The sequence below is a fragment of the Anomalospiza imberbis genome, chromosome 21 (genome assembly GCF_031753505.1).
Source record: "Anomalospiza imberbis isolate Cuckoo-Finch-1a 21T00152 chromosome 21, ASM3175350v1, whole genome shotgun sequence".
NCBI classification, from domain to species: Eukaryota; Metazoa; Chordata; class Aves; order Passeriformes; family Viduidae; genus Anomalospiza; species Anomalospiza imberbis.
In genome coordinates this window covers 3,989,478-4,017,406 of record NC_089701.1, presented here as the reverse complement: position 1 = coordinate 4,017,406, position 27,929 = coordinate 3,989,478, and the positions used below count along the sequence as shown (strand labels likewise).

Sequence of the window (27,929 nt, the reverse complement as noted above, 5' to 3'; positions counted from 1 at the left end):
CTGTGATTTCCTATTTTGTAACCACTTTTAAAATCCACCGTTGTGCCAGCAGCTAAGTAGTTCCAACAAATCAGGATCAATCAGCACAGATATTTTAATTTCCTGAATTTGAAGTATTTCCTTCCCTAATGTCTCCTGTGTGATTATCACCTATGTTATGAACTGCCAAATGTACTGTTTGGCATTAGTGAGTAAGGAAGGCACTTAATTTTTCTCTTTTTGTACCCCAGTAACACACTTCCATGGGTAATTATTATCTAATGATTTTTTTACACTGGCAAGTGCAGCTTTGCAAAGCCAAGCTTAAGGGATTCCTTATTTTGAACCCATTATGTTTAAGGGCAAGTTAAATTCACTTTGTGCCTTGTTTTCATTTGACTACCCCATGCTGTAGAACTAATCCCAGTGCAGGGGTCCAAACAACTTTCTGTGTCACTGAACTCTAAGATGATGTTTATGATATTTTCTATATAAAATTCTCCATAAACATTAGTTGGCCAAAGCATGTTGACACAGTGTGTCACTTGCACAACTTAGACTCTTGCCTGTGTTGCTCATATTTAAGAATTATACTTAGCCCTTAATGGGAATGCTGAGGCTTGTGTATGGATTACTAAACTGCTTTGAGCAATCTTTTAAATATTCATTTATTTCAAGAAGAGAAGAAAAAAAACCACAAACAAAAACTAATGAAAGACCAGAACCAGTGAGAAAGTGTCAGTCTGGGGAAAAAAGCAAAACAAGAGAACCTTACCTCACTAGAACAAAGTGGCCCCAAAATTCCTCATGATCTGTGGAAATGTCCTCGTGTATGCACTGTATGGAAGGGAACAGCACAGACAGAGCCAACTCCTGACAGCAGCCCCAGCTTTGCAAACAAGGCTCTGACATTTCCAGCTATTAATTTCTCTAATCACTGTGCAGTCCTGGCCTGCAGGAGCAAGGCCATGCAGAAGCTCACCCGCAGACTTGCAGCACTGAACTGTTTGCAGTTCATTTATGGATTATAGTGGAACATTCTTGGTGAGTCTGTTTGTCAGAGAAGAAAAAAAGGCTTTGGCTCCATGCAGAAAAATGAACTTCTAATGGTGAATCCTGTGCAAAGGGGCAGCAGCCCTGACCTGCTCTGGACTGTCCCATCTGGGAAGATGTTTGGACACTGAACTCCCTTCCATGTGTTTGATCCCAAAAGCATCTGGCAGGGAATTTAACACAGAGTAGTGCAAAACAATACATTTTATTTGTTCACAGTTAAACACAAGCAACTGCCTTGACATTTTAGAACATTCTAATAAGGACAGCAAAACCTCCTTTTGGTTTAAATTCTCTTTAGCTTACGATTGTACCATTTCCTTGTATTTCATATTTATGGCATTTAATGTGGATTGTTTAACATGCTTACAAAGAGCGAGGCAGGGAACAGATTAACTTGACAAAGACAGCAATTTTAGATTTAACTAAAAGCAGTCAGTTAAAAAAATCTGTTTCCACTTCACTGATGGGACCCCTTCAAACAAACTGCAAGTTAACTACATACAGCAGATCCATGATTTTTAGACTTAGGAAAGAATATTGAAAAATTTGTTCCTCCATAATCTTTGTGGTCCATAAACAAACCTAAAGTGGTTTCCATTACTATCCTGGTGCTAAAATCCTGTTTAAAAGAAGAAAAAAAGCCACCTTATCAAAGAGCTTGTGTTGCTGCCAGGGCATTTTTGTGACTGACACAAAACCTGCCTCTCCTGGGAATGCCAGACCCGGGCTCGGCAGAGCAGGATGGGAACGAGCTCCATCAACATTCCCAGCTGAGCTGGCCCATCAGGCCCTTTGTGTGCAAACCGTTCAGTCCCCGGGCTGGGATCCAGTGGGGAAGGGGCAGGAAAGCTCCAAATCTTACCGAAACACGCGCTACCACGTTTGCTACCACTACGTCTGAGAAAGCCTAAAGACGCCGACAAAACCAGGCTGCCACTTACAACCAACTCTCTACTCTCTACTCCATGCAGAGTCAGCTTTGACACAACCACTGAAGTTCACCTCTACTCTCAGAGTTCGGACTGACCAACTGAAAGGACACGGAGAATAATTTAAGACAGGCAGAAATGTATTCAGACCTTGGAGCTCCGGAGGAGGCGGGAATGGGAGGACGAGCCCTGTCAGGAATGAATTGAGCTGCTCTGACAGCCTCGTTCCCACCCGGGCTAAGAAGGGATTTGAACTACAAATGCAAGTGTGCTTGGACTTGATTTCTGTGTGAGGTGGTTCTTAAACAGCAGCTGCCACCCACAGAATGTTTAGGAGAAGAGGCCACGAGTGATGCAGGGGAACTGTGAAGCCTGAACCATCTGAGGACACCTGGACCCAGCCACGTGGAACATTTAAAACAAGCACTGCCTTCCTAACAGCAGGCCCTGTTCTGACACGAAGGAGATTGAGTCTGACCACTGGCAAGCCCTGATCCCACAATCCTCCTTCACAGAAGGCTCATAATTGACTTAAAACATGATTAACACCAAAAGGCTTCACGCCAGGATTCTGATTTCAGTGTGAGCAGGATTCCTCCTCAGCCTTGTCATCTAAGGAAGTAGGGTGAAGGGGAGAGACCTAGAGCCAAACTGATACTGCTGAACTCAAAAATGTGCTGCAATCTGAGTAGGAGAGCACGCACATGTTCTCCAAGTCAAGCCTGAAAAGGCATTGTCAGGAAGAATGAAGCCAATTTCTTGGACTCAAAACATGGTGGTCTTGTTCAAACCAGAAACAAATGAAGGAGGGTGAGGCAGCACATTTCCCTGATTAGAGAAGCAAATCCTCCTCTGCAGATCTTCATAAGCTTGGAATTCTACCCCCATGTTCTGCATCCTCTCCCTACTTGAGTAAAGCTTCCTCTTCCCTCTTCTCCCACCCCAACTGCTTTCTCATACGAACCAGTGTGAGGTCAATCAGGCAAACATTTCAAACACCAAGAAGATCTGAAGCTGGTGTTTTAACAAGTCTTCAGCATTTACGGTCTCTTCTGCATTACAAGCTCCAGTTCCTTTTTGTCTGTTCAAATGTAACTTCCCAGGAAATGTTAAGGACAATATAAACAATGATCATGAATTAGGGTGAATGAATCATTTTGCAGAGGTACAATGTTCTTTAAATGTTTGGGTATTCAATCAGACTCCAACTTAATGAAGGTTGGGCTCTGAGGGATGTGGGGCAGTGGACAGGCAAAAACAGAGAATGCACTGGAAATCCTAGTGCTGCTTCTTTCCAGGATGAAAGGAACCGAAGTCACCTGGACGTGCAGCACAACCAACTGCTCTAAATGGGGAGCTTGCAAAGAAATACAAAGCATTCAGAGTAAACTCACAAATGTTAATTTGGCCTCATATTGCACTCAAGTTCATAAACGCAGCCACTCAACTGGGGGCAGGGAGAAAGGGAAAAAAATACTTGCAAATGCTAACAGTTGTCCCTTCAAATTAGTACACGCTGCTAAGGATTGAATTTGAGAAAGAAGCAAGAGTTAGGCTGGGCATTTTCAATTCCAGACCCAAAAATCCACTTTGCATTCATTCAGCAGCCTCCTTCGTTCCTGGCCATCGATCCTGCTCCGCTGCATGAGCCACTGCTCAGACCAAAGAAACATAAAAGCTTTTAGTTAAACTTGCACTCACGCCTCCTGTTCTATGCCAAGAATATGAAAATAACACTGATTGACTATCTTCCTCTTTAACTGTGGTCATGATGAGTTTCATTGTAGTCCATGATATGAAGCTGTCCAACACTGCTTTCCTGGAGCTTAGGTGAGAGGTTTTCGGGGCTTGGAAGGACCTTTGACTCCATGCTTGGATCTTTACATAGTTCAGTCTTGAGGGCATCAGACAGCCTGTTGATGGTGACCCCCTCCTCATCACACTGGCTCTCACTCTTGTTGCGAAATAATTCTCGTGCCTTCATTCCAAGGAAGCTCTTGGAGCTGGGGAGTGAACCTACAGTCAGTGGGACAGTAGTTGAGGGCTCCAGCAACATGGATGTCTCCCAACGACTGCTCAGCCTCTGGTTCTGGGGTTTTTCTGGGGTGGAGAGCTCGCTGCTGCTGCCCCCCTTACTGCTACTGCTGCCTCGGTTGCTGGGAGGTTTGGTCTCTCCATTTCTACCCACTGTTTCTTCACTGTGTCCTGCTGTATCTTCATTACCACATTCCAGCCTGCTTGGGGAAGAGAGAGAGGACACAGTGTCAAAGAAATCACAGTAATTAAACAGTGGAGGGGGAAATGCTGGCCAGGACAGATTACTTTGATTACTTTCCCTTTCTGCCTCTGGCTATGTACTTCAGCAGGTTTCCTTTCACAGTTCTGGGGCAAAGCAAGAGAGACAGGGGGTAACCAGATGTGCCACACACTTAGCTTTGCAACATCTACTGTTTTTAAGTCCAAAACTGACAATAATCCCACAGGGGTCCTGCAGATTTCACACCACCAGCCTCACCTTTCTTCTGCTGCTTCAGCTGCTTCTGTTTTATCGTCTTCAAGTTTTTTCAGTAGGCTGTTCTTCTCCAGTCGCCCAAACAGATCCAAGATCTCCAGCTCAAATGCCTGGGTGATTTTTTTCTGGGCCTTGTACCTGCTTTCTACTGCCTGCAGCTGACCCCTGAGAAAGAGAGAAACCACAATGTCCAAAATCTCCAGATTCTGCCTCAGCTGTGACAGTACATCTGTCAAAGCACAGCTAAAATGTTACATAGGAAGCCCCTACCTTGCTTGGATTTTAACATCTTCCAGGTATTTCTTTTGCTCCAGGAAGAGGTGGTCCTTTTTTGCAAGCTGAGATTCCAGTTCAGCTATCCTTTTCTGGGAAGCATCGAGCCTTTGGCTTTGCTGCTGAACACACAACTTTGCTTTCTCCAGTTCTTTCCGATAAGCAGCGTGCAACATTTCAACCTCCTCGAAGCAAACAACACAATGGTAAAGTCTAATTTGATCCTGTGTTATTTTTATTGGTGTTTAGACATGTTTCTGATCTTATAAATAGGCACATTTTAAAGCAAGCCAGAATAAAAGCAGCATTTCTAAAAACAGATATAGAAAACCAGCCCTGCTGAGGGTGTAGACTATTAAAATAACTATACATCACTGGAATTTATTAGCACATTAATGTTCCTTATGAAAACCTCTTTTCATCAAAGCACTCTTGCCAGTTCTGCACTGGATTAGAGTAGACAAACTCTATTTTAAATCCATTTTTCCAACACGACCTTCATTAAATACCAGTTGAAGACTTTTTTCAGTGTATTATTCACCTTCTTTAATTACGTGCTCTCACGCAGGAACAGTTATATTGTTGTGCAATTGACTTGCTTCTAATTAGAAGAAGGTTTCTTTGAAGTCAGGAAGTAAAACCATATGAACAACAGAAGTTTCAGTGAAGTTACTGTTAACTTTTAAAAGGAAAATGACTGAGTGGGAAGGCTTAGATGCTCATTTTGAAGTAACACCTCACCAAAACCTGTAAAATCCTCGTTAGGATCTTTCCACAAATTCTGGCACTACTACCCTGCATTATTTTACCAACAATCTGCTGTCAGTCTCATTTGAGCACAGTGCAGTCTTGGCTTTTGGAAAAGAAATTGCTAAGAATTTACATCAGTTGGCTAAAACAGACCCCAGGTGTACCCCAACAACCCCTTCTTAACTTTCAGAAGGGCCACTGAAGATATTCCTCAAACCCACAGGGCACAAAACATCTGAACAGAAGATCAAACATACAATCAAATCCCTGAAAATCAATTTCACAACAAAGAGTCTATTAAGTTACAAAGCCTTTCCTTCTGAACTCAGGGCTGGGAACTGCTGGATGATGACCTCAAGGGAAGTCTCCCCAAAAGTCCTCTGCACTGGTACCTTTGTAGTGTCTGTGTGCTTGTGCTGCAGCTGCTCCAGGTACAGCTCATTGACCTCCCCAAGAACCAGCAGCTGCCTGTTCAAGAACTCCATCTGCTGTTGCACTGATTCACTGTTGGAAAGCTGGGAAGGGAAATGGAACAGAACCCAGCATTGGGATGAACAGGTCAGGAGAGTCACAGCTGACAGGCACTGTGTTCACAGGGTATTTTTATGAAGAAGGGAAACAAAGGCTAAAATAAAATGCTTCATAGGTAGTTAAGTGCTAAATTGTTTTCATAAAGAACTTTTCATTTCCATTCAAATTATTATATAAACAGTATCTCTCAGTTGTCAAGATTTAGCAGAGTTTTAATACAAATACATAATGCTCAATCTGCAAACCCCTGCTGTGGAAAAAGCCAAAATAAGAAGTTTCAGAAGCCCTTTAACAGAGTTTAGAGTCTCTTAATTAAAATACATTTTTCTGTGTTGTTTTTGTGTAGTTAGTATCAGACTCTATGGAGCTCAGCACAGGCTTCTTTCAGTCCAAGAAAGAAAAAGCACCTAATGAAAACTATCAGATAAAAAATTATCAGAAAGACACAAAGGGACGCTGAAAACACTGACTTTTCTTACCTTTTGAGAAACTTGGCTAAGCAGCAATTCAGTGTGACACACCTTGTTGTTTGCCTTCTTTAACTCTAACCTCAGATCTGCTATCATGTTCCTGCAGTCTTCCAGCTTGGTCTGTTCAAGTGACAAAAAAAAAATCACTCAGGGTTCTGAAACTTCACTAAGGACAGCAAGAGCACAGAGCTGGGAGGCTGTAAACCCCCAGCACTGGAAATCAAGTTATACTGACCCCTCCAAACCAGCTAAGAACATGCCTTTTCTATTTCCAAGCCGAAGACAGGACAAAACAGAACTATAAAAGGATGATATTAAATTAAGCACTTTCAATTATGCACTGTCTTATTCTGAATCAGGACAATATTTCTAATAAAAATGTGCAGCTTTCTCTCAGGTATTTTATGCCTTGCTACAAAGAAGGTTATTTTTAAAACCATTAAGTAGACAACAAATTTGTTGATGCTTCATACCTGCAATTCCTGGCTCTGGTTGTAGAATTCCTCCCGGTCATGCTGCAGCTGTCGGATCTGGCTGTGAAGCTGAGCCACAATATTATCATGTTCCTCCTGAAACTGGTGGTACCTTGCCTGTTCTTTCTGCAGACTCAGTTTCAAGGCCTGGATCTCCTTTTCCTGCAGTTTCAGCTGATCTTTCTGTTAAGAATCCCACACAAGGCATCAGACAAGACTCCTACTTAGCAGCTAGGTCATCTATGCTCAGCCAAACAAAGCTGTCATTACCAGCATGCAGGAAAATACTTTTCCACACACACACTTTATACAGAGCATGTTCTCAAAGCTGTTGGGGCTTGGCTTGGTTTTGGCTGAAAAGGAGATGAAATGGTGATAAGGGTGGACTGGCTGAAAACTCACAGCCACATTGAATGAGCAATAGTCTATTTTCCACTGCCTCTCATGCTTTCAACAGGGACTTGGGCCTCACAGCTGCAATCTTCTTGGGCCTCATCTTCCAAAACCTACTTGGAAGTTTATTTTTGGCTCTTAGTTAATTATCAGAAGGTGAAACTGTTGATGGAATTAGTTATAAAATGTAAATATATTATGAAACACACCTAAATCTGTACTGAGACATTGTTCAGTGTACTTACATCTTCAAATTCTATCACAGTGAACACCTCTGGAAAACAACACTTGAGTTTCCAAAGCTTTTGCTATTAGTCCTCATCTGAGGAGCAAAAGGACAATACTTTATCAAATATGCAGCAAGGTGTTTAGCCAGGCATTGAACATCCACTCCACTCACAGGGAAGCCTTTACCACTATCCAAAGGCAAGTGCAGGCAGGGGTCAAGCATGAAGGATTCAGCTGCCTGCAGTCAACTACAAACTACTGACATTAATAATGAGAGCGAACTGTGCGCGAGTCACTCCACAAACACCGACTTCAATAAAGCGACAAATGAGGCTTCTTTGTTAATTGAGTGGTACCAAAGACACCAGCCAGGCCAATTAACACTTCTAGCAGCACCAGTGTGTCTCAGCCACTGGTGGAGCTGCGTCCCTGCTCACCATGGCAGCATTGTGCTCCTCCAGAGCCGTGGCTTTGATGACTTTGCGCAGGAGCCGGCGGTTGCGCAGCGCGTGCTGCTGCCTCTTGAAGCGCTCGTACAGCAGCTGGTTGTGCAGCAGAAGCAGCTGGTTCCTCAGGGTGTGAATCTCATCCGAGGGGGGAGAACCTGCAGTGGGACAAAGAAGAGGTTACTGAGCTGCACTCTGCTTTATTTGATCTCCAACACAAAAATCATAAACATTTTCCCCAAAGCAATGGATATATGCCTCAAATGGATTGCTCCTTTGATTAAGAAAAAAAAAAGCCAAGTCACCCTCACCACAGAAGCCTCAGAGCACAAAACTAAGACACAGACACATAAATAAGGAAGAGAAAACATCAGTTTTAGATTGAATGAGCAGTGAGAAGGTGCAAGGATCTGTCAGGTGACCAGCAGCACTCTGAAGCTTAGCAAGGCTGAAATGGTCAAAAGCAGAAGTGTCTAGAATTTTGCACTTTTCAAAGATGAAAAAAGCAGCTCATCTCTCTGGAACACAGCTATTTGCTAAGCAGATAAAACATGACTTAGTGGAGGGCATCATCCTTCTGCAGTATTAGTTAAAAACCCACAAGCAAAAAGTATGCAGGTCATTGTTTAAGCAAGTCTAATAACAGAGGAACAGATTGCCAAAACACGAGAAATTTCCTCACCTCCAAAGTGAGTCCAGTCAGCAGATTTGCTTGGCAGAGACAATCTGAAAAAAGAAAATGCAGCATTAACAGGTAAGTTTAAGTAAAAAAATTGAATATTCACCTCAAAAGAGCTTATAGCCAGGCAAAAGTACAAATAAGGTCAGTTGGTATAAAAAGATTAGGGAGGAACTGTGCAGCTGCTTTTTCAGCACAGCTTAAAATTAAGCCAACACAAAAAAGACTAACAATAAAGTCTGCAAAGTAAGATTTTCAGTCACCTACTTGTTCAGCTCCTTAGTGTGTGCATCTGCTCCTTGCTGAATCAGCCTGTCCAGCACTTCCACGGGAGAAGTTGAGGACATACAGTCTTCATCCTGGGTTCCCTTGGCTTTCTTTAGCAGCTCCTCAGTCTTCTTGCCAACAAAGAGGTAGGCAGTCTTTGGTAATGCAACCTCAAAGAGGTGCTCATAGAGGGGAGGCTGCCCGCTCCCAAACACCACTCTCCTTTGTGCTGGTACTTTACAAGGGCTGGGAGTGAGAATACTCGGCTCCCCAGAGGTTCCTTCCCTGTTCCCAGCAGGGCTTTCCCCAGGGCCTCCACAGGGCTTGTCTATGGGAGTAAACGTTTGTTTGGGTGTTTCCCGTGCACCCTCAGGCCCAGACTTGTCCAGAGATGTTAAAGGCTCAGAGGTCTGACTGTGTCCCTGAACACTGGAGGCTGCTGAGTGGGTCTTCTTCTGAGAGCCTGACAGACTTTCGTTTGTGCGGTAAAACGGGGAGTCAAATCCTCCTCTAGGCACCATGTGTTCAGCGTCGGTGGTGATCTCAGAGATCTCTTTAGATATTGCATCTGAGGAGAGGGGGAGCACCATGATACATCTGGTGTTTCAACAGGACAAACATTTCCTTAGCTAAGATGTAGGTAAGGAGGGCAGACATTACCTTCCTCTCTGTCCTTCTCAGCGCTATCTTCGAACGACAACCCACCTAAAAACTCTGGAAGATCACTTAAGGTTACTGAACTTTTACTACTGGGTATGTCTGAAAAAAAACAGAAGACAGAAAATTAGTTGTACAGGTGCTGTTTCCTCCAGCCTTAGCACAGCACAAAACACAAGTCTTACTGCTGCAAGGTCCTCAGAATAAAAGCTTATCCCTCCTTCAGATGCTTCCTCAGAGGAGGAAGGTATCTGACTCCTGTTCCATTCCACATGGAAAACAGAGATCAGGCAGAGATCAGTCACAGGTCAGTCCTGATCCTAAAATGTAATTCTGTAAACTTAACATTTGCTATTGCACAACCTCTGTGAGGAAGGTTGTGCTGTTTGCAATTTAACCCATTAAATAAATAAAATAAGGTGGCTCCTGTGCACTGTGACTGCTCTACTTCCACATTAGCATTAACCTCCCCTTTAGCTTCTGAGCTGGCTCCACAAGGACACAGCACCTGCCTGAAAAAAGGAAGTTTAGCAATCTGATGTAATATGAACTTGCTAATATGTGGCTACTGATCAAAACTGAGACAGCAGCTGTGGGATACACACTGCAGGACAGAAATCTCATGCCCAGCTCAGTCACAGATCAGGAACTCAGTGAAAAACTTTGCCTGTTCATAACTTTGAATTCAGAATATTCAGATTCCAGTGGTACTATACAACTATACCATGGAAAAACAGCTTTAGATTTCACTATCATCTCCACTTTGAAGATGGTTAAGACTCACAGCACAGAAGTCTCAAATACAGTTCCAAAATCCCTTTCTACAGCTGTCACAGAGGTAGATGACAGAGAATGGAAAATGGAATCTACATTTACCTACTAAAAGTTGAGTTCCTCAACCTACTGATTTCAGTATTCCACAGGACTTAAAAAAAGGTTCAAGTACTGCAATATAATTGTAGATAGAAAACAAAGCTTTTCCAGAGGCCTTTAAGAGGGAGCTATCCTTATGTGCAGCCTTACAGTTTGATCCAGACATGTGATAGATAACTTGCTGAAGCACAATTTAATATACAACTTCCTGCTTCTAATAGTCATCCTCAACAAATCAGCTTTTATAAAAATAGATATCCCTTTTCAGCCTTCAGGTAAAAAAAAGAAATCTCAAGTTGAACATGAATGGTTAAGTAGAAATCAGAGCATCACAAGAAGGTTTTAAGTTGAATCACAGGTCAAGGCAGGATTCTGGAACTACAAAGAACTCAGGGGGAAAAAAAACTGTGGAAAAGTGTTTGGGAATTGGAACAAGTGTCAATAAAAACTGGAGTTGTTTACAATAGATTGTAGAAATGGGGAGAGGAAAATGGAGTTTACCCAATGATTTATCGCTGTTTGTGACATTTTGCTGTCGGTACAGTAAAGGCCTCCCAGAATCTGGTTTGTCCTCCTGGAAAACAAAAGAAACCCAGAACACATTAATTGCCTTAGTTCTCATTGGAAACTGTGCAGTTGGAAGTGGCAATAGTTGTCTACATTTAGAAGAGTTTTTGCAGTAAAATGCAAATTTTTTTATAAACCACCTACTCTGATTTTTCTTTCTCAGTTAAGGTCACTGCATTAAGGCAAGTCAATGAATAATAACCAGATTAGTTCAGCAGAAGAATTTTGTAATACCTTTTTAGGAGGTGTGGCAGCAGCTGAAGGGAGTGAAACATGCACAAAGTCATCTGAAGTGCAGGATGGAGGAGGAGATGTGGCTGGTGTTCCCAAAGGTGTTCCTTTCCCCCCTGCTGAAAAGGAGCACAAGTTCTCTCAGCAGGCTCCCCCTTCCTCCTTTCAGCTGAACATTGTATGTGAAGAATTGTACATTTAAACACCACCTCATAGCATCTACTTCTTAAATCTCTTTCAACTGTTCATCAACACAAAAGTGGAGTTTCCCAGAAGTTGTTTCAGACTTTGGCATTGAATTCACAAATTTCCTCTCAGTTTGCAACAGCACTGCTCTAGGTGAGATACTCAGTTCACAGGAGTAATCACTCAAGCCTATCAAATGGCATGATGTGGCATTCCCATTTAAAAACTGCCAGTAAAATTTACAGCCAGAATTTCCAGTACAACAAACCTTGAAGGCCTAATTCCAAAATGCAGCACGTACCAGGTGTGCCAAAGGCTTTGCTGTAGGGTTGTGGTGCAGACTGGGATGACTCTGATGGGACAATGCCAGGGGATGTCGGTGGCGTGGTCATACCACACACTGCAGAAGGGCTCCAGATGGTGACCTGTGCACAGAGTAAAACACAGCAGAGCTCAGAAAAGGAACATGTGAAGCACCTGGATCCAGGTCTTCACACAGGAAATCAGGCAGAGATTAAATGTGAAATGAACACCACCTTCTGAAGAATTCACAGCACAGCTCAAAACCATGGATTTTTAAGACTGGCACAAGAAAGTATGAAAGTGCAAAGAACAAAAACTTGCCGGGCTTCATCTTCTGCTTTACCTGCTGTGGCTCAGCTGACAGCCTCGTGGACTGTGGGCTCAGAATCTGAGGTAGCTGCCCTGACATTTGTGATAGTGTTAGCCGAGGAGTGGAGTATGGGGTAGAAGTCCCTGAAAGTTAAATAAAAGAGAAAATCAAAATTCCAAAGCATCCAACACATCAAATACAAACCCATGATTCTTCTGGCTAGGACTTAAAAGGCTTTTAATCAAAGCATTTCAAATCCATTCAACATACACATTTGTAGCTAGAGATTTTTCTTCCAGCCCAAGAAAATATCTATTGAGTACATTATACTACAGCTTTTTTTTTTCTTTTTTGGTTGTTTTGGGGGGGGTAGGGAGGACAGAGGATGAAGAGACAATGTTGAGAACATGCTGTGTGTCTGCATATAGAAAATATACCTATGTATTTATTTTTTTAATGATGGTTTATTTCCTGGTGCCTAAGAATCAAACTTTAAATGGGATAAATTAGTGAGATGGGCTTTTTTGCTCTAGGGCCAGTTCTTCTCCAGCAATTGGGTATTGATTAGCCATCAGGCAGGTCTTACCATAGCTGCTCTGTGTGTCAATGTAAGAGCTGGCACTGGGGTCAGTTTGATGATGTTTTAAGCTTGTGCAGAGTTTCCGAGACACAGAGTAATAACCATCTTCATAGGAGGCTTCTGCAGGGTCCAGGGAGATTTTGGCACATTCTATCACAACATCATGAGTTTCTAGCCTTTTCCACCTGCAGACAGTTTTTGGATCCAAAAGAGTAAGTTAGTCAATTATTGTTAAAAACAAGAGTTCCTGGAGATAGGAGGAATTGGCTTGTAGGATGGCTCATTTGTTCCAGGCAGCTTTGCATGCTCCCAGCCAAACTGGAACAAGGCACCAGACAGAAATTGCAACCAGATGACTTGTGAGAGGGGGTCTCAAAGAGGAGACAAACAGCTTTGACACAGAGATCCATAAAGGTCTGCCATGGAGCACTCTGGAAAGGAGGAACAGCATACGAAGACTTGGTTGATCCTGAGCTTCAGCAGCTGTAGAAATCAACTCAACTACGCTCAGATGTTGGTAGTCAAAATTTAGACATGCCAGCAGTGAGGGAATCTTTATTATTTAAGCAAACACTGTCTGCAATGCCAGTTTCAGATCTGTGTTTTTCCTCCCAAGTTTGGGGAATGTTTTTTACTATTACCACCTCCTCCATCCTGAGAACTACTTCTCACTAAATTAAACAGCCAGATTAGATCTGCCCAATATTTCAGGGGATGGAAGTTCACTGTAAAGAAGAGAAAGCCCAGAAGGCTGTCTATGAAAGGCTGGGTTGCTTTGGAAAGTAAAATACTCTCTGTCCAAGATACCAAAAGAGAAGGCTTCCACTGGAAGGTTTGTGCCAATTGTGCTCCTGAGTGGTGCCACCCTCCCCCCTGCAAAATTGAGCATTGTGACATTCAATGGGTTCCCAGTTAGGAGTGATTTCCTAGTGGCTCTGAAAAGCAGGGCAAGAGCACTACTGTGCAGCAACAAGAGTCAAATTCTCCTCTTCAGTGGCTGGGCCTGTGGAGACAAGAGAAAAGCAGCAAGTGGTGCTGCTGCAGGCAAATGAGCCTATTGCTAAAGAAAACTAATACAGCTGATAATGTTAACACATACCTGTTAATAGAACTGATCTGTTAAATGAACCAATATCTAGGTACCAAAACAAGACACACTGAAGCCATTTTAAACACTTAAATCCCATCAAATACTTCAAGAAACCCAAGGAATATGACCCAAACCTTCCGCCAATGAAGCATCGCTGGCAGTTTCACTTTATTCATTCAAGGAAAACTGTTTTAAATCTTTATGAGGATGTTTGATCATTAAGTCATAAAAATAAGATAAAGTAAAGTGAAGACAGATGCCATCCCAGACACAAAATGAATTTAGAACCCCAACATTGTTGTTAATGACCTTTCACAACAGTTTCTGCTTATTCATCCAGCTGAAAGCTGGGATGAGGAAAGTCTACATGTTTACCTGGTGCACCTACAAATCTGGGTGGCAAAACACCCCCACACAAACTAATGCTGACAGAAAAGGTTTTGCTGCAACCTTCTGAAATAACTCCACAGAAAGCTGCTCAATTTGAGCCTTTCCTAATAGCAGAGAGAACATATAATACCTTCGTGGGTCCAGTTCATGGTCCTTGGATCCAGTCACTAACTCTGGATGAATACGCACATGTTCCATCATTGGCTGGGGGGAAGAAGGAGGACTTGTTATCAGTGCAGCACCTTTGGATTTTACTAAACCACACAAAGGTGATGAGCAAACTACTGATCCCAATAGTTCAGGAAGTTACATTTAACAGATAAGGTTAATACACATCACCACAGCTTCAAGAGTTGATCCCAACTGAGCTCTGAGCTTTCAGTCAAATCGCTCATTTTTATACAGTTTTGACGAACAGCCCTCAGCTGAATTGGCAAATTAATTGTATTAAATCAGAATATACAGCTATAAATTCCTTGCCTCAGATAATACACAAATGAGCAGCATTTTACCTTGACTACTTCTTCAAAGGTCTCCAGGTTTTCCTTCATACTGTAGTGAGAGCGCAGAAAGGAGACAAAATTGCAAGGATACATTCCATAAAGACGATGAAAGAGGGAATAAACACTGGCATGAAGATGGACAAGATAAATCTCTGCCACATGACCTGGAAAAAGTAGTTGGAATATTTTTCATTACACTGGAGAAAAAAACAAAATTTCTAAGAATGCAAACAAAGTACTTTTAAATTTGAAATGTTAACTGGAGCAAGTCTTCTGAGATACTAATAGTCCCTATTGAAACTGTGAGGTCTTCTCAGAAAACAAGCAACACTTAGTCATCAGCTCACAACAAACCCAGAAATTAAGATAAGGACCATTAATTCCAACCAGTGTGCTGTCATTTTCAAAGCACAGCTTTGTTTCTATTCAAATTAAAACCTGAAACTCCTCTAGATAGTGAGCCTGAATAAGACTGACTGAATGATTAAAAAAGGAAACTAAGGTTTGTTTCACTTCAAAAGGTAAAAACTAAAAGCTGGTAGCCACCAAAAGCAATCACAACAGACAAATCTTAGTATTCACTTCAGAAGTTCCAATCCTACTTGCAATGCAGAATGGCTCTCTAAACAGCAGCTCTGTGTGCTTAACACAGCATTTGTTCATTCAGCCATGAGCCACACTCACAGACACTGCTGGTGTTAGACACCAGACCCCTTACAACAAATTCAGCAAAGCCAGGGCTCTGAGAAAACCAGTTTTATCAACCTTCATAACTATTGATAGTTGCACCTTAAAATAAACTCTTATATATGTTGCTTCTTTCCTCCCCCCATATTTATATCTGGGAATATCAAATTCCCCAAAAACTGCCTGAAACATTAGCATTTTCCCTTCTCTCTCTATTAAGATCAATCTGTTTTTCACTGTCATCAGGGCAGTACTTTGGTTCAGTGAGATTTCATGCAGTAGCAGCACCAAATGGAAGATTCTAAGAGACTTCTAAATTCTGACCAAACTCCCCCATGCTCTTAAAGAACAGAACAGCTTGTGGGCTTAACACATCGTTTTCTGTGTTTAAATAATCTCAGACCACTAAGAGTCTCACAAAACAATGTGCTCACCAACTGCACACGAGTCACAAGGATACTGCAGACCACAACTGCATGCAACGAAGTTGAAATCTCACCTGGATTCTGCAAGCACCAGGCTGAGAGACGCCCAAAGATACCAAAGAAATCATGAAGGTACTGTTTGCCAGACTGAGGAATCATTGGCAACATGGTTATTAGCACTAGGACACCTGTGGTGAGTACTACTACATCTGTGTCAGTCTGCAAGAAGGGAAAAAACCTGCATTAGTTAAATGTGTTGAACTTAATTTTTTTCCAAGGATGAAGTGAACATTGAATCATCATCATGGAAAAAGTTCTCTATTGAAACAGTCCCTCTGAAACCTACCAGAATTTAATGATCCAAGATTATTGAGTTTTTTCATAAAGAACAACTTGAAGAAAAAACAGATTTGGGATTCTCGCTCCTACTCTGCTGCTTTTCTGTATAAACACCTGGCTTAGTTAAAAAGGGAACATCACCACAGTTCCACAGCTGAGTAAAAACAATTACTGGTATGTGAAGCATCTTATGTGCCACCTTCCTTCCTTCCCAGAGCTAAACACACACAGCATTCAGAGGCTCAGAAACTGCAGATCTGATCAGGGTGTTCAAGGGTGCTGTCCAGTTACCAGCACAGGGGTCAGAAGCTTTTCTACTAAACCCGGCTGCTGGAAATTTCACCCAGCAGTAATTCAAACAATGACTAGAACACCTTGGCTTGCTCCTCAAGAAAGGGATGTGGCAGTACAAACCTTTGGCTGGATGAAACAGGAAGAGAGAATCAGATTTTAGGAAAGGACACAGAAAATGTTCAAACTCCTTCCTTGCTTCCCCAGTTTAATGTACATTTTCCTTGGTAGCTCCTCTGCTTTGTCAGCACAGGGTGCACAGAGCACTGGTCAGGCTATGGGCAGGTGCTCCTGAGCTCTCTGGGTATCTCCCAGGAGCCACTCAGTCAGTTTTTAGGGATTTATCCTCCTCTGTGTGTCTACAGCCTCTAGTCTCCCTCAGTCACACAAAACCTATCAGAGCACATTTCCTGTCCATCCCTACCCTCTGTCCACATCCCCAGAACTTCCACATCTCTGTCCTACTCCCAGCAGCTTTCTGACACACTTCATTCCTCCCTCAGTCACACTGCAAAGTTCAACAGATCTTGGCAGGCACGACAGGAGTTCCAGTAACAGCAGCTGGAGCTGCTCCTTTGGCAGTTACAAATTTGTGGTGGTTTTGTTTTGAAGAGCGCTTGACTGCATCGTGCATTTAAATGTGACTTCATGACTAATGTGGATTCTTCACTATCATAATAAATTCCATTACTGACAATGCATTCTAGGTCTCAAAGCACTTTTTATTCCTTATTCACTGGTACAGTGCTGTACAGTATTATACCAGATCAATGTGCAGATGAGGGAAAAAACCCACAAAGCTTGGGGGAACAGCTACCTCCTTGTAATCCAGCATGTCAGTAGCTAAGAAGGGAAAGTCTGCTAATTCCAAGGTAATTTCACCTGGGAATAGTCCACTGCATGGCCCATCTACACTGCAAGTAGAGGACACACAAATTCAAACCGCACCAGTGGGAAGTTACTGTATTTCTCATTAGGTTCACATTCAAGATAGCCACCATCCTCACCAAGGGCCATCTTGTCTTTAACTTATTTCGGGAAAGTTTTAATAAACATTCCTAACTCACAGCAACAGTGGCTTTTAGAAACAAGATTGTCAGCAATAACAGCATCAGCACAGAGTATCCACCTGATATTAACAGCACTGTGGCTTAACTAAATGACATCAAAACAGGAATCAAAGCCTTGCATCTGTATGCAAATTTACATCAGGTGTTTTATAGACAGCCCTGACAGTTCTTACCTTGAGACATTTAAGTAATGAAAGCAGGAGAGGTGCTTGAGAAAGTTTGTGTTTCCAAGATGGTTGTCGTCTTATCACATGTCCCAGCAGAGAGAGGGTGGGTAAACGAGTAGCAGCTTTGCCCATATAATCATTAATTTTGTCCAGTAGATGCTGACAAAGGTTTTTGCATAGAGTGGTAGAAAAAGAAAGGTATTTATATTTAATTGTCCTATACTCTTTTTCACCAGTCTATACTCAGCAGTTTGTCAATATGGAAACTATGGGCATTTTGCAAATATACAAGATCCCAGAGGAAACAGAACTCTGCAATAACTTTGAGACTATTGGTAGACAAATGCAAACTATAGAGGCCAGAAACTGTCACTTTGAAATGTTTATACGTAAATAATAAAAAAAAAAATCTGGGCAGCAGCCATTTCCAATCTATTTAAAATCCTTACTTGCTCTCAAAATACCCAATTTGTTTTAGGCTAACACATCCTGCAGCAGGACCACTGTAAAGAGACAACATTAATCCTCCAAACTCTTTCCTTTATAGAGGTTCTTTGCTTAATTGGGTCAGTTTAAGCAACTCTGTAAGAAACAGAGACCTCTGAAGTTTTCCTTAAAGCTTAAACTACTCTTACTACAGAGATACTACATCTCTACAGCAAGCTAATTCTACACCAGAGTGGAACCCCTAGAGTTTTAATGGATGCTGTTTAAAGGCTGCTTCAATACCAGGCTAAAATTTGCCATAAAAGGATTTTTTTTTTACCTTGTCATGAGGCTCTTGCAGAGTGGACAGAATATGCAGTGCCTGCTGAGAATTGGTTTCCAAGTAATAGTCCACCAGGTTGTTGACAAGCATAGGCCCACGGTCTGTCAGTTTGGGGACAGCAAGGGAAAAACGCAAAAACATTCTCAATACACTAAAAATGAAGCACTTGCTACAAGGACATTGCAGAACTTTTAAGCAACTATTACACAATTTCTAACCTAAAGCAGTCCTTGGTGTTTAGCAGAAAATGGGACCTTTGGGAAAATGAGACCTCTCAACTACATTTCCTGGTTCCAAACCATTCAAGTGATTGCATTCAGCTCAGGGAAAGGAACCAGGTTTTTTAACAACCAACAATTCCTGTCTAACCATAAAACCCCATGGGTAGCTGAGCTGCAAGAGTGCTTTATCCAGCGAAGTGTTCAGGAGTGACTTGATGTTCTCTCCCTTCAGCAGATAAAGGAGAGCAAGTTCAGGGACAAGGACACTGGCAGTGCTCTCATGCTCTGAAAAGGCTCTGTCAGCACAAGTGATGCCTCAACAGCAGCAATCACTTTTCCCAAAGTCTGAGTCTGTTGTTTTCTTTGGGAGTAGGATTTTTTTTTTTAATTAACAAAATCCCACTGGTTCCCATAATGTGGGTGACACCTAATTCCTTCTAAATACACTTGACAAAGGAAGTTTCATCAGCTCACACTTGAGGCTCTGCCTCAGGAAAAGCCAATCATGTTGTAATAGTGTTATAACAATTATGTAACAGACCTTCCAGGAGCCATGCCATTAAGCAAAATGGAGTGAAGAGAAGCCTCAATCCTTAAAGCAATTTCAAACCCAAATATCAAGAGTTTCTTTCAAGCTGCATTTGCAAAGACAGTGTTTGATAGAAAAAAAAAATTCCACATCATTCTACCTTTATTGATGTGAAAGCAAAACCCTTCCCAAAACTACACAAAAGGATACATACCACAAATGAGATTATCTTTGAATGCAGCTGTTATATCTTCCAGGACACCCAGAATTGGAGAATCCAGCATTGAGAGGAGCTCACCAACATTTCCTTGCTGTGCCATGATGCACGTACTGACATGAATGTGGAGTTTAAAACTTCAGGAAGTTCTTCATTGGTGTCTTTCTACCAGACTAGGAGAGAAGAGACAGCAGATGAGTGAACTTTTTCCCTTTCCATATAAAACCTCTCATCTCTCCTATTTCTTTTCCACACAAGTGCCCATTTAACACTGAGAGGATTGTGAGGGTTTCCACACCTGCAATAAACGCTCTAAGAGTTTCCAAAAAACCAATGAGTCATAAGCAGGGTTTTCGTCGTGTTTTTCACAAGGACATTAGTCTCTTTTGCAGAAGACCTCAGTATCTACACTGAGCATTCTCTTACCACATTTTTTTAATTTGCTCTCCAGGTCAGTAAACTGAAGCTAAAGTTTTGAATAAAATGCAAAAAGCTGTCTAGAGTCCCTCCATTCCTGAGTTCTTACAGCAACTCCTCCTCAAACCACCTTTCCAGTTCTTTGCATAAGACTAAAAGCTGGAGACAATACACACCTCCAGAGTCTTCTCCACTCCTGTGACCAGGTCAGGAATTCACTGCCCTGGGCTCTGCACTGTTGCACTCAGAGATATTTGGGCTTTAAGACTTTGCAACGCGGCGCAGCTGTTGGGAAACTCAAGCAGGGCTGCTGCAGCTGCTGCTCCTGGGCAGCCTGAGCAGCACAACACACTTTGACTTCACTAGTGTGATTTGTGATCACAAACTCTGCAGTGCAAAAACTGCATAAGGCATTAAATGCAACAGTGTGCAGGTAACAACTGCACAGGGCTAAGAGGGAGCAAATCTAAGCCATGTCAGGCTTTTAAAATGTCTTCTTCCCATGTACCAGCACCAGAGGGGTTCGGGTGTCACACTGACCTACCTACCACAAAATGAATCAGTTTATATTTCATCCAGAAGAATCCTATATCAAACCTTTCTCAGTGGAAGAACAAATCTAGTTTTAGATCACACCTCATATAATCAGCAGGGTTTCTTCTTCCCTCCCACTCCAAGCTAGAATACATTTTTCACTTCCCCCATGGAAGGCAAGACTGACACATACCAAGTTTACACACAAAATTGCTTTTCTACTGCAGTTGTGTTTACAGCACCTGTTCTGTGGACGAGCTGAGTTTCTGTCTGCAATGCTGTCAGCCACACACCTTTCATGATCACTAATAAAGAAAAACCAGAAAGAGGTTAAGAAAAGGCACAATTTATTTCTTCCTTATCACACCATCATATGTTCAGAACATCACTAAGTTTTTTACACAGATCACAAGAGTTGTGCACTTCCTGCATGAGAGGTCAGCCTTTAGTCTGAAAAACACCAAATGGTGCTGCAGTTGCCCTTTCCAGAGCTGTCCACAGGTTAAGCTGTGTTATTATCTCAAACTAGATGGTTTTCACAAGACCATGGTTTTGTACTGTGACCCTTCAAAAGATGCTAAAGTTTTGTTTATGGCAGGTAGAATCTTACACAGAAAGGATTCTTCTCTATTCTGAACATACAGTAATTAATTTAAGCCTTTAAATTCTATTCAAAACATTTTTAGGCATTAGCCAAGGACCACAGATCACTGCTCTGTTTTAAATGATAATGCTGTAATTACCTCTATACATATTACTTTCTTGAATATTATGTTTAACAAAGTCACCGGACAGCAGGAGTTAACTAACGTGTCCACCAGTAAACTTTGTCATTTGCAACATATCACTCTGCAGTTGCAGAACTGCCCAAGGTCACTTTTCTTAGTGCCACCAGACATCAGCTTACTTAACCTGGCACTGATTGCAAATTCAAAGGTGATAATATGGCACCACACTCCCAACTGGCATTTCAGTAGCAACAAACGGGCTGGAGCATTGCAGCAATCACCACTGCAGAATACAAAACCCCTCACCCCTGGTTTTCAATGATCATAACTGAAAAGTCCAAATGAAACTTCAGGTCATGTACAAGCAGCCAGCAGAGTCTAATCACTGAAGTGTTTGGATTTAAATGCTATTTCCTTTCTAGTCTAATGCTGGCAAAATGCTAAACCCGTAGACTTAAAACTGGTTGGCTGTGTGAGCAAGACTTGGACACTAATAGAGTAGAGACTTGGGGTGAGGGAAGGTGCTTTCTACTGAAAGTAGAATGGTTCTATGCTTCTCATAAAATCAGAGCTAGCATTTGTTGTGGTTCAGGATTTTCGTTTGGGGCTTTTTGTTGGTTTTTTTTCCTATTTTGTGCAGACTCCCAAGCTTCAACTCCTTCATCAAAGCACTTGCTGTTTAGAAGACAAACAATGCTCAGAGAGTGACACCATCCTTTCAAAATGTTTAAAGCCACACATCCATGCAACCTAAGAAGTCAGCCTTCCACTCTGTTTGTCATTTTGAGGAATCAACTGCATTTTCCATTCCTAGTAATCCTTATAATATTGAATTGACTCAATGACTGCATTTGCAACATTGTATGGGGAAGCAGCTCACTCCAAGGAAACTATTCCTTCATTTCTGAGAACACATCTTTCAAACAGGCCTTACTGTCCCCAGTTTCTATCAGGACACAGTCTCAGCTATGGTTAAGCAACAGATTCACCAGCTTCCTAAGCAACATGAATTAGTTGTTTAAAGTATTGTTAACAAAAGAGATGCATGGCCACACCCCCAGAGCAACTGCAAGCAAAACCTGTTTTAAGAGTAAAAGCAGCAGAAACACGACTCTCTGCTTTTTTACCCCATAAAAACCTTGTCAACTCTCTTCTCTTTGATTCCCATCCTATACCAGTGAAAAGAGTGATTTTTTTTTCTCATTTTCCTTGAGCAATACCATTATATTGGACCAGATCTTTGTCACACCAGTAAACCCCTCAACAGCAGTTTCACTGATTCTGATACTGCCAGAGGAAAATCTGCAGCCTGGTGAAATCATAAAACACATTTTGGATGGGTTCTGGAAGTCAGGCTCTGCAGACTGATGGGGAAAACCCTGGTTAAATGTTGAGTAGGTAAGAGGATTTCAAACTTTGTGCCACTGTGCTGGCATGTACAAACCCTGCCATCAGATAAGGGCGAGGCTGATAAGGTGAGCTCAGCCACTGATTAACACCAAACACGTAGGTAACGGATCATTTCCCAAGCTCCCTGACTAAAACAGATGGCTGGAGTGACCTTGTGCCAATAAATCCAGCAGCGTTTATTTCAACTTTTCAACTGTGCATTGGAGCTCTTTAAAGTAGAGCAGTCTCCACTCCAAAAGTATTCAAAATATTCCTAAAAGTATTTCAAAGCACATCTGAAAATGGGGCAATGTTACACACAGGTATCTCATGAGATGGAAGTTTATCTGAAATTACACCAAACCAGTCAATGTTGTCACCCCACTGTACACAAATGGCCACGACTTTAAAAAAGCAAATAACAGCTTTCTCAAGGTAAAGTCATTTGTCATTTTAAACTCTAAGTAAGACTGAGATGCTCCAAATCTGTGTCCAGCACAAATGAACAAGCCAGGAAATTCCAGCAATAGTCTTAAATCATGTCACACTTTTTTCAGGCAAAGGCAGCTGAGTAAGTAGTTTACAGGCAACAGGCTTTTAGTCAGAAAAGGCCATGTTCTGGCAGATGAAGTTCAGCTCCGTGGTGTCAGTGTGATTTATCACAGTCCCACCAGGAATTTGTGATGTGATTTTCAAATCTTGTAGATAAGCACAGGCCAGGTTAAGGGGCTCCCATCACCTTGTGAAATAGCGGGATCAGCCACTGACTGTCAGGGTATTTTGTATCTAGAATTGATACTTGTGCTGTGAACAGGACATCCCTGACACCTTTACAGTAGCACATCACCAGCACGACTTTCTGCTCAAATACACAGTTACAAGATGAGCCTCTCTAATGCTTCCATCCCCAGATATTGTAATGATTCCTTCATCAGAAGAATTTCCACATCCCTGCAGCCATTCTTGCAACTAAGGGGATTAAAACAAGTACGTTTTCCATGTGATTTGAGTCACTGACTCTTCACTAACTTTTAAAACTAGTTTTATACAAAAGATACAAAGTACTTGGTTAGTAAAGCATAGAAAAAAAGTCAGTTTAAATACCTTTTAAAATGCAGCATTTTAATCTCACTGGAAAATATCACACCCACAGCACTTCTTATACTCGAGAGCGTTCTTTAAGATATACTTAGTAAAAAGTATTAAAGTACCAATACAGCTTTGGAGCCATCTTACAGAAAGAAAAGGAGACGCCAACAAGCCAAGAACCAAGTCTAACTTTTTTTTCAGTAGCTAATTTAACAGCACAAAACAGTTTAAGCTACAAACTCAAGACAAAGGGAGAGACTGCAGAAATATTAATTGGAAAAGGCTAAACAGAGAAAGAGACAGGAGAGTATTCCCAAAGATTATGACTTCTCTAAGTATTTCTGTCAAGAGAAGATGTTCTTCTGTTCAGTGTATTTTTATCCCAAGCCAAATGAAAAAGCAGCTGGTAGTGCCAGTTATGCTGCTCGCAGGGGTGGGGAGGAGGGGGACACACCACGAACACACCCTCAGCCTTTGCTGTGACAACACCCAAATTCAGACACCAGGAGCACCTACTCTGGGGGAGGGGGATCAACAGCAGCATTTCATCTCTCCTCATTAAGCAGAAGTTAAATTTAGGGTGTGCCAATAAATTGTTATTGCCCCCTCTGCCAAAAGAAGAAAGGGGATTTTAACACCACAGGACCAGAACCTCCAGATTTTCACTTTTCCATCTGATTTCTATTACAGGTAGGGTCAGGTCACATCCCCAGGTATTGCTTTGGCAAAAGCCATGAACGAGGACAGAAGGATTTTACAGCAATTGTGCTCAAAGAAAAATTCAGATTGACAACACAGCAGCCCTTTTCACTCGCATCTTTGAAATGTTGGTCATGAAAGGATTAAGCCTAACCCCCTCCCTTTCACCACACAAAAAACTGAAGCCCATTTTATGCTTCCTAACCATGCCCAATCTTACATTTCCCTCACAGTTAAACTGAACATTGCCATTATATAAGTGACATCAGCAATGAATGAAAAGTTCCAGCAGGGAGAAAAACCACTGGTGGCACAGGAAAGCAAGCAGCTGATAATTCCCTTTTTCACAACCCAGAAATAATACCTCTAAACGCTCTAAACCTCGTTTCAAACTGATCACTACAACTGGCAATACAATCAATTTAATTTATTTATTCATCTTTAAAGAATGAAGGTGTCTGGCTTCTTCTAATAGTAAATATTTTCCTAGTTACATTAAGATCTGATACTAGATTCCATAACTAAATTAGATCGTTATTTATAGTTATAACTTGATATTATACACATTCTCTTCTACTCTGTTACAGGTGCTTAACTGATGTGGGAACAGGAATATCACAAAAAAACCTGGCAAGCCCAAAGAGAGAAAATCATATTCAGCAATATTTAAGATTCTTTGGACTCTATGCTGTGCTAATAGACTATTGCTATGTGCTACTCATCACATTTCTGTCAGAGGGAAAATTGCTTAAAAACAATCCATGTCATAAAAAGCCCAAACATGGAAGGGCTGTCACTTCACCCTCTGGCAGAAGCCAGGCTAACCAGCCAGCCACGAAACGCAGTCAGGGAATTATTGCAATTCCTCACACACAACTGCATATATTAATAGCAAATAAATAAATAAGAACAAGCCCTGGCTTTCTACAACAATTTAATTAACACTACACACAGAAAGTCAGTCCAACTAAGGAATCTTTTTAACTACAAACAGGTGATCAGAGAGCTCTAAACTTGGCACTAAGGACTGAGACTCCTAAATCTCTGCAGCATTTTTTTTCTGCCCCCAAGAGGAACCTTTTAAAATATTCACAGAGTTAGGCAGCAATTCAGTAAACCTTGAAACCACTGCAACCTATCTAATGTCCTCATCAAGGCATTTTAACTACTCTAAGAATTAAACCCAGCATTACACAGAACAACAGCAAGTGATGTGTAACTGTAAAGTAAAAACAAGACATGAATAATGCCCAGGAAAGTGACAGCAATTCACCACTGCAAGAACTTTACTCTGGATCTTAATGTGCTACTCAGAGAAATGCTTATGCTAAGAAAGGAAACATCATTACTTGTCCTCATGATGTTTATTAAACTACATGAACATATAATACCAGACACTAAGCTGTAACATTCTTAAAATACACGCCTTCTGCAACTTGCCACAAAATCTGGTGTCCTCCCCTGCTTCCACCACTGCAAAGTGCTATGATTATTTTATTTGCTCATTATTGAAGAATCCCAGAATGGTTTGGGTTGGAAAGGACCTTAAAATTCATCCAGTCCAAGGGCAGGGACACCTTCCACTGTCCCAGGCTGCTCCAAGCTCCATCCAACCTGGCCCTGGACACTCCCAGGGATCCAGGGGAAGCCACAGCTTCTCTGGGCACCCTGGGCCTCAGCACCCTCACAGGGAAGCATTTCTTCCTAATAAATGAAAAGGTATCTATTCCAAAGGTATTTGTGTGTGTTTGCACCATGCATGTGTTCCAGGCCACTCAGTTTGCACAGAGGCTGAATCACATCCCCAGCTCCTGTCAGGGCTGACAAGAAGGTGCCTGGCAGTTGGAAGAATTTCAGGAATCAGGACAAGTCAACATCCCAGCAGTCCAGCTGCAAATAGAGCCAGCATTCATTTTAAACTACAAATAGTTACTGAAGACAAATATTTGTCCAAACACCAAAACATCTGCAGTTGGCCAGTGTATCTCACATGGGAATCCATAAATAACGCCACTTCTTTAGTCACCATAAAGGTAACAAAGAGTTAAGGTGTCAGGATTAAACACAGCCAGAGATAAAATCATTTTAATTAAAGCTTATCTGATGACTTATTAGATTTTCTGACTGTATTTTCATCGGCGTGAGTCCCTGCAATTCCCCACAAATGTAGTCCTGGGTGAACTGGGCTGCTACAAAACCAGAACAAATGAACAAACCAAAACAAAGCAAAAAGGGTTTTCACTGAGTAGGGGATTTTAAGCCCCTGATTTTATTCTAAACTTCAGTGTAGCATAGCTGTTTCTGATAAGCAGAGTACCTGACTGCTGCTCAGCAAAGACAACAGCAGACAAATGGATTCCCGAGGTTTGCACGGATTATTAGAACTTCCAGAGTTTTCACAGATTTACTTTCCTGCTGTTCATACATGTAAATTGAAGAGGAATTTTTTTTTCACCTAATGGGATCACTTCAGTAGTGCTTCGATTCTGACAGATTTCCAACAACTATCCCCAGAAGTTAATGTCAGGAAACTGCAGGATCAGGCCACTCAAAGAATGAAAACCTGTATTAACACCCACTGGAAGGTTCTCTGGAAACAGTAGCTCTGGAAAGAGTTCTGCACACAAAACCTGATCCTGGTTTCTGGGTCATTTCCAGGGGTTTTGAATCATACATTCCTTTAAGGCACGTTCTTCCTTTCACTCATTGCCTTGTAAGAGACTCATTAAAAAAACCCCAACCCCGAAGAGCAAGGAGAGAAGCTCTGCCTAAACTGATAAAACAATGACAGAGGCTGCATCCATAGCAAACAAAGGGTGAAAACTTCAGAACTGCAGCCTCCCAAGTTCTTTGTGATAACAGGAAGCAAAATGTTTTATTGCAGAAGTAAACAACATCCTGACTTCACATTACCTACCCAGGAGCAAGGAAATGAGAAAAGCCTTCCTTACCGAGGGGACAGACTTTAACAACTGCTTTATTTAAAGCCCAACCCCGGACAAGAGAACCTCCTCAGAAAGTAACCAAGGCAGAAGAAACCTGGAAATCGCCACTCAGCCTTTGCAGGGGGCGTGCTGAGCCTTTTTCGATAAAATGCACAGAATTAAAAGGGCGCTTTGGCTGGTGGGGGGACCCTGCGGGGGGGCGAGGGGGGGAGGGGCAGCACCCCGAAGCAAGTTTGTCTGGAAGGAAGGAAAGGGGACAGAGGGAGGCAGGAAAGGGGACGCAGGGGGAACATCAGCCCCCCGCCTTCCCCATCCCCCCGACCCCTTCCCTTTCTCCTGCTGCCTCCTCCCCCAGCCCTTTCTCCCTGCTTCGCCCCTCATCTCTCTGCTCTGCCTCCTCCTCTCCGTCCCCGCGGCCGTCCCCGGTGTCGCCGCGGCGGTGGCGGCGGGGGGCGGCCCGGCGCACTCACCTCGCCCTCTCCTCCCCTCAGCTGTTTACCACTCCGGGCTCCTCCGGCCCACAGGGCGCCGCCATCTTGGCCCTGCCTCCCCCTCCCATCACAGCGCTTCGCCCCTCGGATCCCTCCGCCGCACAACCTAGTCCCGCCTCACCGCCTCGCTCTCCGCCGGCCTCCCGGCTTCTCTCCCGGTTCCTCCCCGCCCCGCTCGCCGCTCCCGCCTCACGGGACGTTCCCGCCGCGGGGGGCGAGCCCGCGGCCGCCGCGCCCGCGCGGAGT

At 42.5% G+C, this 27,929-nt stretch overlaps 1 protein-coding gene across 10 annotated transcripts; it reads right to left on the bottom strand.

Annotated features, from left to right (window-relative positions):
• Positions 1-1,218: 1,218 nt before the first annotated feature.
• TSC1 (TSC complex subunit 1) lies at positions 1,219-27,929 on the bottom strand. Of its 10 annotated transcripts, none has more exons than XM_068211160.1 (23): positions 27,805-27,929; positions 20,536-20,647; positions 19,389-19,564; positions 18,422-18,525; positions 17,662-17,814; positions 15,863-16,007; positions 14,686-14,840; positions 14,304-14,377; positions 12,700-12,878; positions 12,147-12,256; positions 11,802-11,925; positions 11,318-11,433; positions 11,018-11,090; positions 9,647-9,745; positions 8,987-9,554; positions 8,723-8,766; positions 8,032-8,198; positions 6,974-7,156; positions 6,510-6,620; positions 5,892-6,014; positions 4,747-4,934; positions 4,480-4,641; positions 1,219-4,201 (listed from the first exon to the last, which is right to left on the bottom strand). In XM_068211160.1, exons 3-23 carry the CDS (start codon positions 19,492-19,494, stop codon positions 3,721-3,723), a joined length of 3,465 nt encoding a protein of 1,154 aa, XP_068067261.1. In that variant the 5' UTR covers positions 19,495-19,564; positions 20,536-20,647; positions 27,805-27,929; the 3' UTR covers positions 1,219-3,720. The 10 variants fall into 10 exon arrangements, with proteins under 10 accessions (XP_068067261.1, XP_068067259.1, XP_068067260.1 ...); XM_068211158.1 differs by having other exon boundaries at positions 20,585-20,647; positions 27,805-27,928; XM_068211159.1 differs by lacking the exon at positions 27,805-27,929 and adding an exon at positions 27,663-27,800.

What these genes read in the sequence shown, in the direction of transcription:
- TSC1 (XM_068211160.1), bottom strand. Translation starts at nt 19,494, where the DNA reads ATGGCACAGCAAGGAAATGTTGGTGAGCTCCTCTCAATGCTGGATTCT. An exon ending in AAACAGCGATAAATCATTGG is followed by an intron (nt 9,746 to 11,017) that starts GTAAACTCCATT and finishes GTTTTTTTTCAG; the next exon opens with ACATACCCAGTAGTAAAAGT. An exon ending in GCTGAAGCAGCAGAAGAAAG is followed by an intron (nt 4,202 to 4,479) that starts GTGAGGCTGGTG and finishes CTCTTCCCCAAG; the next exon opens with CAGGCTGGAATGTGGTAATG.